General features: G+C 39.7%; 1 protein-coding gene across 1 annotated transcript in view; it reads right to left on the reverse strand.

Moving 5' to 3' along the window:
* Positions 1-6,852: 6,852 nt before the first annotated feature.
* Positions 6,853-19,654, reverse strand: part of SUSD5 (sushi domain containing 5) — a 40,930-nt gene continuing 28,128 nt past the window's right edge. The window contains exons 4-5 of the mRNA XM_009808857.2: positions 17,826-18,014; positions 6,853-8,135 (exon numbers count right to left, since the gene is read on the reverse strand). Coding sequence (XP_009807159.1) covers positions 6,853-8,135; positions 17,826-18,014 — 1,472 coding nt within the window. The remainder of the gene's footprint in view (positions 8,136-17,825; positions 18,015-19,654) is intronic.

Raw genomic sequence — 19,654 nt, forward strand, 5'->3', positions numbered from 1 at the left:
GGAAATAACACGTGTGCATAAAGCTTCTAATCAGATTTTGCCTGTTGGTGAAGCAAGTAGCATAGACTACAGTAGGTACAAGACGACAGAAAATCTGTTCCAGGATCTCTTTCTTTCCAGAATTATTTCTTTCCAGTTAAAGAACTCCCTTCCCCTCTCCAGCACTAATTGTCGGAAATTGCTATCATCTTTTTTAAAGTATGTGGTAAAATAATTGTAACATTTTCGTTCCACCGGTAAATACTGAGCACCAGACTTAACCTGTTCTGTGATTCATTTGAGTTAATGGGTTACACTGGGGATACATTTAGCGCCTATGAACCCTAATTTTTCCTCTTCATCAAATAATTATTCAACCATTCCAAGTCTCACAGGTATTACCAATTTTCTGGTAAGCTTGTGGTTCTGTCTTTAAGGCTTCCTTAGCTGATCTCTTTTCATGTTCAGTCATTTCCTCAGCTCTCGTCCTTACAGCTAAAGTCCCATGCCATTGTGCCTTCTCAGGTGGGGATTTCATTAGCCAATGATTTATTTTGCTTAAGCCTACATGAAGGAAGTCTGATGTCCTTTACCGTTCCATTTAACTTAAGGAGGCAACTGATACTCTTGCGGCCTCCTGAAATGGCACTGCAATCCCTTTTTCATTTTATTCAAGTGTTTGTGGATTTTTTTCTGGCTTTCTTAATTTCCACTACATATGGTCCCAAGCCAGTTCAATCTTAATAAGTACAAGTAGTTCTCAAAGCCTTGTTCTTTTCTAATGAGAAATAGCTCCTCTTCCAGTTCTTCAGTATTTATTGTGGCTTTTTTCAGCATTCTCAGGTTCTTTTGACTGATTTTTCTTTTCCTGCTGGTGTTGTTAAATGCCAACATTTACATGTGACTGCAATAAATTAGTGTCTTTTCTTCCACTTCTCTGATCCTGCCAGCTCTTCTTGGGAGGCTGCGGGAATATAGTTCTTGCCTCCCTTCTGCCACCCCAAATTCTTGCAGTTGTGAGTTGTCTGCCTCAGATGTTAGCAGCTTCTGCCTAACCCAATGGGATATTTAGATTTTGTCTCCATTTCTTTTTTTTGACAAGGCTTATGGTATGATGCTGATGCTCAGGGAAGCGTCATTTTGTTGAAGCCACCATGTTCGTGTGTCTGACTCGAACGCAGCGTCAGTACCGTGTGTCGGCTGACCCTGCAGATAAAATTCCTATCAACCTCGGTGGTAGTATTACTTGTTGTGGAGCTGTACAATTAAACTTTTTAACAATTGCTCACATTGCTAGTAACAAAGCTGGCTATTTGGGTAGCTGCTTTTGGCCTCCGATCCTTCTTTGTTGCCCACAAGCAATAATTCTGAGCATGTCATTCAGTCACCACTTAGAGGTTAAGAGCAGGTGAAGTCCATCTTTGTGCAGATGGCTAGTACAAGGGTCCGCACACAGTGCTAGTCTGGTGCTTGATCTCTTGTTGGATGGGGTCCTGTGTGATGAGGAACTGCTTGAAAGCTGTAGATTAAACTGAATCACAAATGCTGGCACGCTGAAGTGGGTATTTGGTTATGTGAAAAACAAGACTGCTGGCTGTTGGGACATTCTTTCTTAAGTAAGAACCAAAGCTTGGGCAAGGGAATACGTTCACAGGTTGGAAATCAGTGTATCTGACAGACTGTACTGAGTATGTAATCTTTTTCAAATTAATACCTGCTCTTACTGATAGTAATTCTTCATGTATTACCGGCTTCTTGCTAATTCATCCTCATAAATAGCAATATTCATTAAAAAAGGAAGAAGTGTGGTAGTGATTTTTCTGCTCAAAGTTTAATTCTGTTCCCATAAAACAGCATCGCAAGCTCCATACTTCTGTGTCTTGGCAATTCCAATAGCCAATAAAGTCAGCTACGAAAAACAAATACTTTTAGAATGATCAGTTCTGGCAAATTCAGTGGGAATTCAAATGTCCTGATGGGCCTTTTCATTCACCGTAGTGATTCTGCAAGCAGACTTTCGTTAGTTCTGTTGACAATGCATGAGCCAAAAGCAAATTCAAATTGCTCCATTTTCCAGAGCTTTACTGCTTTGGAATGCTAAAATACAAACCCAAAAGTTAGTTGGATGCTGTTCTCAATTCACCTGGAAAGTCCGTCCGACCAAGGAGGTGCCATTTCTTCATACTTGCCAGAATAAGTTTGAGATAGAATTAAAGGTGCGTCTCCTCAAGACAAGCTATTCCCCTGACAATCCTGTAGCATCTCCTGCTTTACAAAGCTTTTTCTCAATAGACTGTTGCCATTAATACCCACCCACTATCTTCACAACCTTTACAGTGAACTATTGTTCTATATTGATAATGAAGGCAGACTTACTTAGAAAATCTTTCAGTTTCTAGAGTCTTCATGAAAAATGGTTTAAATAGCATGCAAATTTTATAGCTCTGAAAACAGAGTTCTGATTAGACAAAGATTTGTTGGATTATAAAAGTACAAGTGTTTATTATGGCTGGTACTGAGAATAAACAGTTGCCTGCATATGCCAGCTACTATGGAAATATGTTTTTAAGTTCTAATGTGAGCTGTAAACCAAAGCTACTTCAGTTAAAAAAATTCAATACTTAAACTGTGGGGAGAAGTAGTCAGTGCCAGAGAAAACATTCCCATTTAATAATGTTTGAACATAGAGCTGTGATGCAGTTTGTAGCAAGGCAGTGAGAAAAACCCACAACTAATCCTTCATTGCAGCTGTCTGAACTTTTGGTTGTCTGCCATACTTTAAACAGCGACTTCTTTTTTCTGGTGACTCAAGACTTGAATGACCTAGTGTGGAGAGTTTAAGCTATATACAAAAAAGAAGTTAAGTAAGAAATAGCCAAAGTAAGTTGGGTTGCACACCCCAGCAAATCAGGGGTTTGTATCTTAAGTCCTCTTCAGTGCCTAGGAAAAAATATTAAAATAAATAGATACCTATTTATTTATTTATTTTTGGCAAGGAAATATTCAGCGGTTTAGACACCCATCACTCCTCCCTCCCCTGTTCTCCCTCCTTAAAGTACCGATGATATATGGAAACTAAATTCTGTAGAGAGTTTTGAATTTTTTAAGTCTATAAATGCTAACCTTTTCTGTAGAAAAACTTTCTAAGTTTTCTTTGATTATTTTTAACTTTCTCTTCCCTTTGATGTACCTCATGGGTAGGCCTTTTAAGCAGCATGAAGTAACAAATGTGCTTTTTTCCTGATTAATTCTTTTGCAAGGTAATGGAACTTGCTTACTTTCAAGTGGAAATATGGGGGTCAGAGGTGTTACTTTATGTGGCTACTAACTTTAAAGAAAAAAATTGGGGCTTTATGCCTTTGCCCTATTCTCACTATCACTTACCTGAAAAGGGATTAAACATTTATGTATTATCCTGAACTAGTGGTAACCCTGTAGCTTGAGAAGTCTTACAACTATCTAATAATTTCTTGTTACGACTAATTTTTAAAATGGTCCTTCAAAGCTACATATTCTGATCTTTCACAGCTGTGGATCGTGTTGTATCTTTGCATTACAAGTTATTCGATATAAAAACACCCCATAAATTCTTTTCACTGAAGGAAAAAAATCAATCTATGCTGGCTTCAATGCCCGTAGCAACAAATCCCCAACACAATAGCTTTTGAGGTACAGTATGCAATAAGGCAGTACAACGCAATAAACCATATATTGTCATCTAGCTGGCAAATGAAAGGACAAGCACAGAAATGGAGGGGGTTTCAGACTGAGAACTTACAGAATACCTAAAATCCATGATCCCAGTGTTTCTGTACAAAGGGGAGTAAACACCTTTTGGTTGCAACAGCTTAAACCCCCAAACACCGCCAGTAGCTTCGATGTTACACCACACAGTGTCACTTCTCAGCCTGCCTGACAGCAAATTTATACAGAGCTCTGCCCAGACGCAGCAGCACATGATCTATATGAAATGGGGACGCAATTAATAGGTAGTTGTTAATGAGGGAAAGGAACGGAACGGGAGGTCATAACACCAGTGAGCTGATTGTGGCCAGCCTCTTGTAATTGGTGGCTTCCCTAGAAGAGGATGATACATGACTTTTATCAGAGAGCAACAAATCAATCTCTTAATGTCTGGATGTTGCCATCACAAAATCACTCACAGTATTTCCCCCTTTCCTTTTTCCTTTCCTAATTTCAACCCACAGCCGGCACTTTCAGCTCGTGAAAGTAACTCATCCCCTACAGTATTTTGACCTTATAATCTTCAGATTCTGTATTTACTGTACTATATTTATTGTTTGCCATCCCTACTGCCTTTGATTAGCCAACTTTCACACATAAAAAATGGAGGTCTAAGTCAAACGTATCACTCATGGGCTGTTTATCACCATCTGTTTATTAGTTTTCCCAAACTCCCTGAATCATTCTGGTAAAGTGAAAACCATGAGTACAAACAGATGCTGCTGCAAAAGGGGGTAGATGGTCTTCTGAAGCAGAACCGGGCTGGCAGCCTAAGCTATACACTTTTCAGCTCATTTTTCTAATATCAAAAAGTGTCGTCTACAAGAATTATCCAAGTGACAGACCTATCTTTTCTCCATAAACGTGGGCAAACTGGATGATTTGCACAAGAACACACACAAGCGCTTCCTTTCCCTTTTTTTGTAACTTGATTTTTATTTAAATACCTCCAAAGCATTATGTTAATGTACATTTTCTTCTGTATGAATAACAAGTATTTCTAAGTCCCTGTACAATTTGTGTTTGTAATTTTATTTTGAGTCTCATTTTCACATGTTCAGTTCCTGAGCCAAATAGTATTGACTTTTCATTTTGAATGATGCTACACAGAACTGTAACACGTTCTTGTACCTTTCAGTTAAACAATATTTTTAATGGATGTTCCTGTGTTTACTTTTCAGCATATTTCCATGAGATTACAGCCGGTATGTTTTAGTTGAGTTAACAGTCTCCATAAAGTTGCTTAGTGCGAAATCCATTGGGTTTTTTTTTAAAACGTTACTGCATAAAAAAATAGTTTACAACAGAAATTCTAGCTTATTTCATAGTCTAGAATGCATTAAAAGCATAAAGTCATGCATATGTCAGAGAACACAATATTTACACATCTGTACAGTTTCTGTCCTTCTTATTTACTGTGGCTCTTGCCAGGCAACTAGATTCAACTCTTACCACTCTGAGGTCAAATTCTCCAAGATAACATATAGCCATCATCTAAAAATGCTTTGTTTTCCTTACCACTGCTGAGATTGATGGCTCTATGTATGACAGGCCCAATTCTGCACTCCATTTCATGAAGTCTACCTTCCATGGAGTTAGAGATGGTCACCACTGCGACTCAAGGCAGAACATGAAAACGGGTGAACTCCACCCAGTCACCTTTTCTTACTCCAATATTTTGATGTGTTGAACTACTGGCATATTTTGGCTAAGGCTGTACAATAGAGTGGCCGATAAAATTACTTCTGACCTGCAGATTATTTACAGTTGACAGTCTTTCTCCTGTTCCTTCAGAAAGGTAAGGACGAGTATTTCATGCTAAACTTACCAGAACTATGTTAAGGGATTCTAGAAAACATCCTTCCCTCTCTCCCTGTTTATTTTCAGAAATGTTGGAAACGGAACATGCTGTTGGAAAAGCCTCTGTGTTTTTACACCAACAAACACCCAGTCTAAAAGCCAAGTGTTTGCATTTTATCAACTGGACGCAATTTCTTTCTTTCCCAGGTTTGCTTTCTCTTTAAAACCACAATAAGCAGCATTCAAAATGGATACCCAACTCCCACAGCCAATGTCCACCCCAGATACCCCTCCAGCTGATGAAAGAGCAGAATGGTGAGAATCAGTCCTTCCACAGAGTTCATATGGCAGAAGTATTATACATGGCTTCAGTTGCCAGAGGTACTACTGGCTGTGAATTAAAATTCAGTATCTTGGTCAGTCGGATTCATGTTCAGAAAAGCAGCCGACTTTATATAGGGTTGCCCTGGAAAGTGCTTCATCACTGTCTGGCTCTGTAATAAGAGGCTATTCATCATAACACCTGGAATCAACGGTGCTCTGACTCCTCTCCTGCTGATACTCAAGGAAGAATGGCACTTACAGTATTCTCTGAATTCCAGGGAGACATCATGATTTCTATAAAAAGATTAGTATAAGAATGGCATTTCTTCACTAAGGCTAAAAGAACACCTTCCAGAAAAATAGCATAATGATCCAACAGTTGTGGCTTGTTAAATTCACAACATTGAAGAAAAGTACCTTAGTAATCATTGCAATACTATCCATTAAAGTATGGTAGCAAATAGTTTCTCTTTTTAAGACACGTCAGGTAATTATTTGTTACGGTGGTTTATCCTGACCAGCTTGGGCAGGCTCTAAAAAAGGAACAAACATCAAATGTGTGGTTGCTCCAAAAACATCTTTCTCCCCTTCTTCCCTCCTGCTTTCCCTCTTCCACTAAGAATAGACCAAGGTGGCCTGAACAGCCCGGACATTACATTATAACCAGGTAACACAGAAATTAATCAATTAATTTATTATTAATAGGAGCAAAACGTAAAAGCCGAACAAATTGTAGATGTACTACCAAGCACACTGGGTCCTGCTGATGTCTCCAAAAGACCCTTGTGATAAAAACGTACAGATTCTTTAGCTCTGAAAGGTCAAATATGCTAAACTGCAATTTCAAAAGGATGAAATCTTTTCTGTCTTCTATGTTCTTTTAGCATTCTTTTTTTCTTCTGCTTTCTGCACTGCTGGATTTTAGCATCCATGAGTCATGCGATCCTTCTAGCATCTGTGTGTTTTTTCTTCTGATTTCTAGCACCTCTGCCAAAAGACCCCTGGTTAGACTTTCTGCATTTCGATGTGCTGGTGGTGGTAGTGGTGGTAGCAATGATGTCTGGGTTGACACCTTCCATTTAGTTTATAGACAGAATTTTTCTGCTGCCGTTTTTTGAAAAACCACACAGCCAGTACAGCTGCAACCAGTAACAAGCAGAGAAGAATCACAATCACTGCTATGATAGCACCTTTACTTGACTTGGGACAATCCTCTCCCTCACATGGCTCAGAAGTGGGGACGAGCTTTTCACCAAGGCCTTGGGTGAGGTTTTCTTGCTCGGCTAATTCCTGGGATGATGTGTCAGTAATGATATCTGGAGCTGGTGCAGTAGTTGCTACTTGTGCTGGGTAGGCGGTTGTTTCTTTTGGTTCTGCATATGGAGTGTGATCGGAGGGGCTGACCGTCATAGAGGTTTCTGACATGGATGTTTTTAAGCTGGTGATTTCAAACAGCATCGTTGTACCGGGCTCCTGAGTCACAGTTTCTGGAGACGTAGTTAGGTGGTCCCATGCGGCATCGTCATAACCTCTGCTCACGCTCAAGTTCTCCAGACCACTCACTGATGTAAGTGGTACTGGTGTCTCTTTGGCCCCTTCATCATCTATCCTCGTTGTTGCTGCCACAATCTGTGTTAAACCTTCCTCTGGAGCTGGACTACCATTGCCTGATTTTCTTACTTCAACGTGATTTGGTTGGTCAGTTGTGAGGACTATGTCGTCTTCTGTTCCCATCGATCCATCAACTTTATCCCCCTCCTCTTCCTCATCCTCTACCACTTCTTGTGTAACTGGATAGCCATCTAACCATGACTCATCAGTAATGGCAACTGCATCTATTTCTGCCTTTGTATCATTAGTTGTGAGAATGGGTCCAATGGGGAAATCCTCACTGTCATAAAACATTTTGGCACCAGGTTCGTCATAGGCTGTCTTCACTCCAATGTGGTTATCACCTTCAGAAAACTGTGCTTTAGTGGAATCATCTGTCTCTTTCTCTGATTCAGGCTCACTGAAAGCCTCTGATGGAAACCAGAACAAGTTTTTTTGGCTTAGGAGTGACACGGGGGACTCAGTTGGTGCCCTGCTTCCTTTCTCAGAAGTGTCTGTGTCCTGAGTAACACCTTTGGTACTTCTAGTTCTTCCTTCCTCTGAACTTTTACTGAAGGAAAGCTGTTCTTGCTCCTGCTCAATTTCCTCTTTGCCATTGACATGTTCATTCTCAACAATAGGTATTGATCTGTCATCAGGAAAATTATCTTCATAGTCAATGTGTGCCTCAGTTTCATCTAGAAAATAAAAAAAAAAAAAAACAAAAGCCAATATTAAATTTCTCCAGAAAAGCGCTGGGCTCATTTGTGACAAGAAGCCAAGAATAAAGTTGCAATGAGGAGTGACTTTTAAACAGTATTTTTCTTCAGTGTTATTGTTTATTTGAAAAGGGGATGGTCCACCATAGGCTGATAGTCAATACGAAGTTTTAAAAAGAAATCAGGGTAGGTGTCAATGCTAACCACTAATAGCTTATCTTTCCAGATTTAAATATCTATAAATAACTTACTGTTTGCAGTTAGAGGACTTTCTTCAATTGCTTACTGTTTTCTCAAACCTTCACTCTCCCTAACATGATTCTTTTTGCCAGACTTGAGAAAAAATTTTCATCATATTCAAGTAAGAAGTGGGTGTGGAGAGGAATGTATAGCAAAAAGTTATCAATTACTAATTGGACTATAAAGAAAATAAAAAACTACAAGTTTTACAGCAACTTCATCCCTTTTGAGCCAGCTTATTTTGAAGGATTATATTCAGCACCTTATGTTCAATTTTTTATCATTACAGTACTTTTCTTCAATGACCGTGGTGTTGCAGTGATAAGACACCTGGGGCCAGGTGCGCTGAATGGTATTTCTCATTCTATGGGAGTTGTTCAGAGCTGCCCGAGGAAGACACCCCCCCTCCAAAGCTGACACTGAGTTCTGCTCATCTTCATCTGAAGAAGGCAAGATGCACCCATACCTGCAAGGATAGAAAACTCTGTCTCCAACACTTAAAGCCTAACACCTAGGTATCAAGATAGTATCATCTGTAATCAACTCACAGGCTTCCAATTATAAGAAATTAAGTGTTACCAAAAAGAAAAGAGAAAAAAAACCCAAAACCAAACTAGCAAAAAAATGAGCGCAACAGAGGGGCAGATGCATCACAAAGTTTGAGTTTAGTTTAGAAATACTCCCCGTGCCTCAACAGACCTACCACTCATAGCAAAATAGGCTTGACTCAAAACATGAAACTAAATGTCTGAATTTGAATGAAACCATGCATTGTAATTTATATTTCTTCTACTCGTCTAAAACCTTAGCTCAATGAAAAATTTTCCAAACTAGACAGGGTGGTTGATTTTCAGCTCACACAAGTTTTACTCCATAGAAAGTTGATGTAATCGCCGAGATTTATGCTGGCATTAAAAGTCCTAGAAAATAGTGCCTTGGGATATGGAAAATAAAACAAACTGAATCATGGTGAGAATTTTCCTTTTAAGAGAGTGTTTAGTCTTTCATGAAGACAGTGAAGCAATAGACCTGGCATGACATGGGAAACAAGAAATTAATAGGAGAAGCTGTATTACAAATCAATGCATTCATAAATCCTTATCTTTTTTTGCCTTTTTTACACTCAACCAACTTTGAATCACATTTTCATCTGGGGCCCACCTCAATTTCCGAATGAATCACATTCTCCATGGAGACTGCTTCCCAGACTTCTGGCAGAGCCATATTTGGTCTACCCTTAAGAAAGATCAGAAATATTGTCAAACCAGTCTGACCAAAACCACTTAGTGGTGATACAGCTCACACCAGCTTACTTTTTGCCAGAATAGATTAAGCCAGGTGCCAGAACAGTGTGAGTACTAGCAAAAGGTATTTTTCTTGGAATAGCATCCGGGTCTACCAGAAACCAAAGCAGTTACGCTGAGGAAACCGACATGTGCGACATCATAGCCTGCAGAGAGTTAACACCTCTGTGAAAGTTATCATGCTGGAGATCTAGATGTACTCAACACGTCCTCTCATCTCACAGCAAGGTTGTAGGGTGAAACCTGCGCACGATACAACAGTGCCAACAACGGACCTCTCTCCCTCCTAGTCCTGGTGTCCTCATCTCCTTGTGCAATCCTCTAGATACTCTCCGTCCTCTCCAAAGCAGGAAAAAACTTCCATCTGGTGCAAAGACAACTTAACAGACAAGGGAATCCAGCTCTCAGAGTGGAAAGCTTCCTGGTAGGACTTTCACTTTTCTATTTCATCCTAAAATCTTTTCCAATGGTATTTCAGACTTTTGTTAATGACTGGAGGGTACCTCTGAATACCAAAGCATTTTAGCAACCTATTTATGAAGCTCTGTGTGGCACAGGCCATTGCTATGTAGCACTTACAATAGCCATTAAATGTTAGCCTCACTTTGTCCCTCGTCTCACTTTCACCTAAGTAATTTTATACCTGGTGCTCTCTTTGTATGGAAATGGTGCCTCAAGCTATTTTGTCCTCTTACCATCCAGACTCCTGCTAAAGGTTGATATCTAGCATGACTGCTTCACTAAAGTCCAGTGTCTCAGGACAGCCTATAGGTGTCTATTGGATATATATGAACTGGAACATCGTAATGTGAGAACTCACCATTTACCATCTGTGATGGTCATTGTTTTCTTTTTTTGAGATGAATCATCACACCAGTCTGTCTTCACCTGCATGTCTCCTTTACCTCTGTTTTTGCCCCTCATTTACTTTTCTGACTACAGTAATCCAGCTGAGGATGAAACATTGATTTTTACGTTATGATGTTCTAAGTGCATGCACCCACAGCCATGAACAAAAATTACATTCATGTGCTTGTGTTGTTTCCTCCAGACCTATTCTCTAGTTAGCAATATGAATGGGCAGCTAGTATTCATCTTATTGACGAGTATGGATCATTGGTGAATGCTTAACAACCGTAGTAATACACTTTTTGTAGAATTTGAAGCTCTTCCCCTTTAGTGCCTCTCCTGCCATGTACTTTCAGCCCTTTAGAAGAAAGTCCTATGGAGGCACATCAGGAAAGAGCATGTGCTCCCAGGAAAATATGAGTCCTCAGTCTATCAGAACATATTAAGATTTTGTTGAACCGTCAATCAAGCCTCCATCAAACCTGCTGTCTTTGGGCCTGATCCTGTATGTATAGAAATGAATTGGTGCTTTCTTAATGTTCAGCTGAGGAAAGAAAAAGCCATTGTAGTCTAAAGAGAGCCTGAGATTGGAGCTCATTATGCACTGCTCGTCACCGCATAAGGGAGTCTTGTTCCTCCTGACAATCAGATTGTGGCCCAAGTTGTAAAGCTGCTATAATGTATTTTCATATGCAATCTCCTGTATTTGTATAGTTTATAGCAAAGACTATCAACATAACTAATGTTAGCTTATGGGATGCCAGAATGAAAGCAACTATTGAGCTCTCTAACCATCAAAGGAAATACAGACCCCCTTATTCTGAAGCTTTGATTTATATGATCCTGAATCGACTTACACAGTAATAATACTCTATTCTTTCTTCTGGGCTTCAGACCTTCAAATGGGGCTTGGACTTGGTATTTAGTGAGTTTGTGTTACCATGACAATCTTTTAAGTTAGCTGAGAGCTTGATTTTCCAGGAACAGATTGCACAACTTTTGCACTTCTTTTTGTTCACCTCCTCAGTACTTTCTTGAGCTTTCCAGCTCCCTAAATTTTAGCCTTGGTACTGAAGAGCAACAACCAAAGTAGATTCAGCTCCACCTCTTATCCAAATAGTTGTAACCTTTATTTATACACATTTTTAAAACAGCTAGCAACTGATTTAAAAGTGGTTGCCTCTTCCTTCCTATCCAGGCATGTCTGGTTTTAAGAAGAGCCAGCACTGAAATTAATTAGTCCAAGACCAAAATCTTTCTACATTCGGTCATTGTTACATCTTAGCCCTACCCTCTTCTGGCAGACTGAAGGATCACTGAGTTTTGATTCACTGTCTGAGGGATTACTGAGACTGAAACGAACATTTTACAGCAACAGATGCTGAAATGGCATACTACCAAAGATGTGAAGCTCAATTAAAAGGTAAAATCCTTTTAATTTAGCCTTGTTCTTTCTGGGAAGCATCCAGTCCTAAAGACCTTTCATCTTCTTCAACTTTTAATCCTAATGTGAAAACAGTGACCAAACATAGAGACAGGCAAAATGAAAGAGCCTGGTTTTCCACACTCTAGGATCAGTTTAATTTTTCTTCTAGATAACATATTGGCATCTGAGCTCTATTTTGAGTGTTGCTATTTTGGACAACCATAAAGTGCACTGCGTATTTTGTGGATGTATTTTTGGAGTACAGGAAGTTGAAACTTGATTCTATGTAGACCATCACCATAAACATTTCTACTGTATAAAAACATCGTTATTCTAAGAACTCAAACTAGTTACAGCAAACATTAACAAGTCGACATCTGTCTTTAAGGGTGGGAAGGAAAAGAGCATGTAGACCAATTTGCCTAAGATCAGGCAGATATGTGAACTACAGCATCTTGAAGAATTATCCAGTTGACTTGGATCAGGCACACAAACCCTCTTCTCTCAAATAAACCAGAGTACATGAGACAGAATTTGTGTTGCCTTTTGTCTTTTGCAACAGCTACAGGAGGGAGGATGATTTTCATTCCAGCAGAAAGCCTGCTAATATAAATAAACAACCCATCATAATTTTTTAAACTAATTTGATTTGGCAGAATCAGTTCATGCCAGATCGATACTTTACATTAATCTAATACAACTGCTCAGTGACAGACCTGAAAAGAGAACCAAAGTTTGTCATAACAATTGTTTTGACAGGCCATGGACATATTTTGTTGCTTATTTTATTTGTCTGTCACAACTCTCCCTTTGCACTGTCAAGGGGGGGAAAAAAAAAGCATTGCCAAATAAGATCAAAAGCCAGAGATATTTTGGTTTACTGTCCCCACTAAAAAAAAAAAAAAAAAGAAGAAAAATAATTAAATGATGCTGGCTAGTCATGCTTACAGACCACATGAATGTGAATCAATATAGTCTTGAAAACTCAGAAAACAATTTCTGAAGTTATGAGAATGGTTGAATCAGGCAAAAAGACTGGAAGCTGTAGATGAAGCTTTCAGAGGTGGTCAAAGTCAGCTGAATCCTCCTTACACTGAAATCAGAAGTATGGTCCTCTGTGTGGAAAAGTTAGACCAGCTCTGAATGCCCTAGACAAGTATCCAAGTGTTGACACAGGAGAGGTTCCTTAGATGTGCAGAAGATGTGACCTCTCCTGCCACAAGCTTATAGCTGAAAAAACCCCAAAGCAGTCAAGGGAAGAGGATAAATATATGACATTCTTCTTAGCCAGTTTTAGGGCAGAGATTTCGCAGCCATCTAATCTGCCTTCTCTTTGAGAAGCAAACTCTCAAGGACACAGCCTAATGCAATGCAACCCTGATCCCCACACTGAATGTCATTTAGCAACAGTCACTTTAGTCTCTGTGCCTGTGGGACAGCTACAGTGTGGAATATAGCATCTGCTTTCAGACCTTACTACAATGCCAATCTTCAGGATATATTATGCGAAACAAAGATGTTCTCTCCATAGAAATATAGAAAAAATGATAAACTGCAAAAAACATGTATTTCCCTGTTCTCTGCTTAAGGTTGCTTTGTTGGGTTGAATATCCCCGTGTTTTCAGCTAGAACAGAGCGTCTTTTCATGATGAGAAATTGCAGGAAACACTAACTATACAGAGCCACTTTTTTTCTTAAAAGGCATCTTGATTAAAAATCAGAGTCTATTACCTGGTGTGCGCAATGTACATTAAAGCCATTTGCAACATACTGTTTGCTTAATTTACAACATCCTTTATTGTATCCAGAATCCACTTAATATAACCCCAAAATTATTTCGTTCAGTTATGCCCATAGACAAGTTTTGCCACACATTTTGGATTATATGTGTATTGATGCATAATATGTATTTTTCATTTAATTTACGGATTTGCCAACTGTATAGTTGTGCTCTTACATCCTGGGTGCCAGAATGGACTGTATCTCTTCTAACTGGATCAAAACAGAAAGGAAAGACGATCATAAAGCTACTTCAATGAACATTTAAGTGCTATATTTAGACGCTGCTACAATGATAGTTCTTCAACTCCGAATATGCTCTAGGTGAGCAACTGGGAATGTAAAGCAGGCCCAATGCTTTTACACAAACACAAGAAAAACTCAATTATTGCTGTTTAGTCCGATTGGAAAGCTGGGCAGTTACCAAGTAGGACAGCAATACGCAACTGTAACATCTGCAAATCTCAGAAAGCTTCATGAAGCTGGATAAACTTTATCACTCTTTCACGGATGAGGTGGAGTAAGCAGCAGTGAGCAGTATAGTGATGTGTCCCTGGTCTCAGAGACAGTGCAAGATGTAGGAACAGGGCTTTGAAGATATCCCTGCTCACTGCAGGGGGGTTGGACTGGATGACCTGTAAAGGTCCCTTCCAACCCAAACCATTCTATGATTCTATGATTACATCTTTCAATCCTCTGACCGGAGTTTTCTCCCCGTGGTCCTATTGTGTTGGCACAAGAGCATCGGGACCACTTCACATTTCCAGTTGCTCACCCAGCGCAGATGCAGGACAAGGGAATGGTATCATCTTACCAGCCTCTAAACATAGCACTTGAATGTTCATTGAAGTGGCTTTACGATCATCTTTCCTCTGTTGTCAGCCGGTTAGGACAGAAATGGTCCACTCTGCCAACAGGGATATAAATTATCTGTTAAGTCCCGTCATTTAACTTTTGTGATAGGGAAGTTATTCTCTTGCCTCAAAGCACTTAAAAAGCAGTGTGTGTGATGACTTCTGGAGCACTTAATTAATAATTATTCTCCTCTCTACTATGACCCCAAAATATCTGTCAACTGTAAATCAGGTTTCTTTTAATTAAATTCCATTTTTTTGTTCATTTTCACTGAATTCTTACTTTTTTAAAAATAATGAATTCTAGCATCACACATTTCAGTTTTCCTGTAAAGCCTCCTTTCTTAAAGAATTGTGATCAGGAGGATTGAATATATAATTATTAACTGAACACGCACAGTATTTTCTATCCCAGGTCCTTAAAGTGTTTGAAAAACATTAATCAAAGGAAGCCCCTCAGCATGAAGTCTACATTTAAATAATTTTAAAAATCATAATCCACAATATTACATCTGCTCCAAGTTCTAGTGTTGATGTTTGTGATTTTACAGCCACACTTTCCTATTTCTTTTAAAAATATTTTTGTCTCCCCTGCGGCTATGTGAAAGGCTCAGGCAAAACTGGGGAAATAGACTATTTATCCAGGGAAAACAGTGAAACACACAGAACATAAATGGCTTGATTTTTTCCCTTCCTTACTCTGGTGTAATATAGTTTTATTTCTACAAAATAAATAGATAAAGTTAGTGATGAAGTTAGCATTTTCACTAACCTCAGTGAAGGAAAAAGAAGTATCAATTTGGTGCAGATTATAGGAGATTCCGACCCACTGGGTTATCAGATGTAGATACTCCTTTTTCCTTCTCTCCCTCCACGCTCCTCCTCCACCCCCTGCAGTATTTCCCTTAATCATCTGAACTGCTGTTTGTAAGAACAGTTCGGGAAGCTGAAATAGTTCAGAAAGATGTTGGAAATTTTTTTTTTGGTATCTCTATTCTATTTGGATAGTTTTGAATATCTGGTTCCCTGGTGCACAGACACGACCCGTTTCTACTAACCCATTTCTACTAACAAATTTGACCTTTTCTCAGCACTGCCTGGTGGTACATGTTCATGAGTGAAAATAACTCTTTGCAAGCCCCTGGGCATTAAGGAATATATAGGTTCTGAAATGGATATGCTAACTCCAGCCCATATAGATAGCTCAGCTATCCAACAGCTGCCCATTCCTTTGCTTAAAATTTATCTGTTTTCCAAGAAGTATTATCTTAAAGGTGTGAAAAAAATAGTAAGATACTCTCGTGACTGTTCTTAAATGTTGGAAAAATTGTGAGCTTTATGCATTGAGCAGAGTAACATGAGAAAGAGAATGAGAAAGCAGAATTCGGATTGCGTCCACATCTGAACTCATAGTACTATTTAGCTTATGTTTAAACAAGGGGAAAGTTAAAAGTTTGTTGCAGAATCTAACTAACATATAAAGGTGGATCTTCTTGAAGGCTGAAATTAAGGAAATGTCATCATAATTTCCCAGAGCTTTTACAATTTGTTGTTTTAATAAAAGCCTGATTCCTTGACTCAAGTTATTTGGTAAGAAAATCCACTTTCATTCCTTTTAATGGAAGAAATATCTGGGTAGCTACTGTTGTGTTTGGAGACAAAAATGAAAAAGCATGGTATAGGATAAAAATTGTATGCTTCTTTATTCGGGCAAATTAAAAAATAATACACTTTTTTTTAACTTTTCCATCTCACTGCTTAGCTCCAACCCAAATTGTATTTCTGCTACTCTGTCACAGACTTCTTCTGTGGCATGGGCAGCTCTCTGAACTTACATAGGTCTTTAGTCTTCCTAACCTGCCAAAAGGAAGCAGCATTTATCATATATGTAAGGCCAGAAGTTCAAAAGTGCTAAAGCAACTAGTAGGAAAGGGCTAGTAAAAGCTCAGTTCAGACAAACTAGCTTCTTACAAGCCAGTGGACAAAGTCTGGGGCTTTAAAGAAGAACAGCTATTGTATTACCCATTTTGCATCCCAAATAAAAATCCAAGAACACCTGAAGGATGGTCAGCTCAATTAAACCTAGAAAATATAAAGTGAGGGGAGTTGCGTATAGGTCTGCTGTGCCTTTGAGAGGTATTGACACCTGTCTCCATGGGGCCACGGCACTGCCATGGCATTTTAATCTTTTCTGTAAGGAGGATGCTATCTCAGGGGCCTCGGTCTGTAAGATCGTATGAAGATGTAGGGCTGGTCACCGGGTGATAAAGTCACGGGCAGCCTCAGCGTGTCTATGGTAAGGAAAGATGTTATTGGCGTGCAGGCCATGCTTAGTGCATGTCTGCAAAATGACGCCGGCTTTTCTCTGTACTTGCTCTACGTTCCCAAAGGCAAGAACAAACACCGAGTTTTCATTTCAGTAGCCTGCTCTGTAGCAACTCCGTGGCTTCATGTGAAAATAAACATAGCAGAAAACACACAAAACCTGCATCGTGCGCTCTATCTGGTAAACAATGTCTTTGGCTCACTAACGCTGCCTCGGCATGACTTTTGAACTACTCTGAAAAAAAAATCTTTGATATTTCTTGTAATGTCCGTAGTAATCCCTTTCCTTGGGTAAACAAAGTAAGTACATTGAAGAGTTAGTTACAAACCTCATCCAGTAACAGACTGAGTGCATGCAAGATTACAGACAGCTGATTTCCAGAAAGGGGCTGATTCTGATATTAAATACACAGAAGAAGGATCTTCCCAAACGTATTTTCCAGTAATTTAAAATTATGTTCAGTACTAAAGCAAAAGGGTATTGTGGGAAAAAGAAGGAAGAAAGTGGTGTAGAAGGCAGGAGCTGGATGATAACCCTGGGATAAGACTCTCTGTGAATCCCTGAAATGGGGTTAGCAGATAGGGAAAAAATAAACACGGCATAAAACATTCCAATTTTTTATTTTGAATGGCTCCTGCTACCCAGAAAGAAACTTTATGCTCATATAAATATGAATAAATTATCCTCCCCTGTGGTTTCCCGGAGATGTCCACCAAAGGGATTGTAAAAGCCCTGTTGGGCCAGCTAAGACATTGATGCCGTAGTCACCGAGACCTTCACTGGGACTGCACATAGCCAGGAGACAGCCCTGTAAGCCTGAAACCCTCTCAGTTGGGCCGATGGGAGGCTGTGACCTCCCGGAGGGATGCCGCATGTGCTGGGGGAGCTTACCTTTGACGCAGGCCTGAACCTGCCCGTACCACTCCCCGCAGCTGTCACAGAGCAGCGTGAACGCCGTCTCTTTGTTGCCCATGACGTACCCCTGGGCGCAAACGTACAGCAGCTCGTCCCCCATTTCAAAGCCAGTGTGGCCATGCAGGATGGTGTGGGGGAAGGATGGTGGGTCCCCGCAGGGCTTGTCTGAAAGAAAAAAAGAAATGAGATGGTAGAGACCTTGCAATAGCCTTTAAATGCAGTGCTAACAGTGGTGCCAAAAGTTACCCTGAGGACAAACTTACATATGTCCACAGAGCTCATACATCTCATCTGATTCACGTCCTTATCCTCCTTCATAAATATATAATAACTGTGATGTGATGTTACTGATGGGTAACAGTGATGCATCTAGAGGGGCTTTGTTTCCAACATGTCAGCCCAGGACGTCAAGCTACAGCTATCTTCTCTGCCTGCTTCTAAAAAGGCTAACAAAGGCTTGGCTAGGTTGGGACTGGAAAGCAAAAGCTTGGCCACAGTCATTTTTCTTAACTGCAGAAAAGCCTGTGAAATTGTTTGAGACTGGCACTTTAATGTCTACTACACTGCAGCAAGCAGGCAGAGGCTGAGCATGACCCAGTCCACGTTCACGGAAAGAAAAGGTCCAGGTGGACACCAGTCATTTTTCAGACTATGTCTAATCTTCTAGGCTTTCTCAAAATCCAAAGTTTCTTCCCAGATGCTCAAATTTCACCTATTTTAGCTTAAAGACACCCTAAAATAAATGGTGACGTGTGCTCTTCAACTTAACAACACCCGGGGTAACAGCTCTGCTCTCTGTGAGAATCTGAAGAGCTAAATTTATCAGGATATAAAATCTAACAAGATGTTTGATAATATTTCTGCTGACAGCACTAAAAGCCAGGAAGAAAAAATTACTTTAAACAATAACAAAACTGATTTGAGTTTTTTGTTGCATGAAAGAAGTGCAGAGAGGAGGCAGACAGACAGACAACCGCCAACACCAATGTCAACTGAATTTTAACTCTCTTTTTCAGGATCAAACAATCTTGGCTATTGTTGACAAGGTGGGTCAAGATCTTCTAGAGAACTTCTAGGCACTGTAGTTTCTCTTCTCTAAAAGGTCTTCCTTGCTCAGAAGTGCTCTTCAAGAGGGGTTTGGCATGTCCCCTTTTCCTCCAGATTTTTTACAGTCCCTTTTGGAATAGATATCTCTTGGTTACAGAAAAACAAAACAAACAAGCGAAAAACCTATAATGTAAGAACATGATTTTACCAAGAAACCCAATGGACAAAGTGTGCAGTGTTGGTACAAATAAACACTTCTATATTCTTTCTCAAATCTGGGATTTTTTCCAGTGGTTCTAGAGCCCTTCTTGACTGTGGAAGAAAAAAACAACTGTTCCACTTGCCAAAGTAACTGAAGATTCAAAACCTGCTTTTTTTCCTGATACAGAACAACCAAAAATGAAAAGGCTAATATGTAATAGCTCAGGAGTTCTGGTAATTAAACGGGATAAGGGAAACTTTGGGCCAGATCTGTGTTCTAGTATTGATCTCTCCTGTTGAAACAGCTTGCCTTGGTACGAAAGCCTGATTACTTTAGTTGGCTAAGCAAAGATTATGTTCCTTAGAAAGACTTTCGTTTGGAAGCTGAAAAAGCGACCTCCAAGACTATGCTCCTAAACACGCAGAAGGAGAAACATCTTCAGAGAGCACCCTTGCTACTTTGCTAGAGTCTGCTTTTAGGACAGCATCAGCACAAGATCTTACAAACAACATTTCCATTGACACCAACTCACATCCAGGGTTTTCAAGGGGCAATA

The sequence above is a fragment of the Gavia stellata genome, chromosome 6, assembly GCF_030936135.1.
Source record: "Gavia stellata isolate bGavSte3 chromosome 6, bGavSte3.hap2, whole genome shotgun sequence".
Taxonomy (NCBI): Eukaryota; Metazoa; Chordata; class Aves; order Gaviiformes; family Gaviidae; genus Gavia; species Gavia stellata.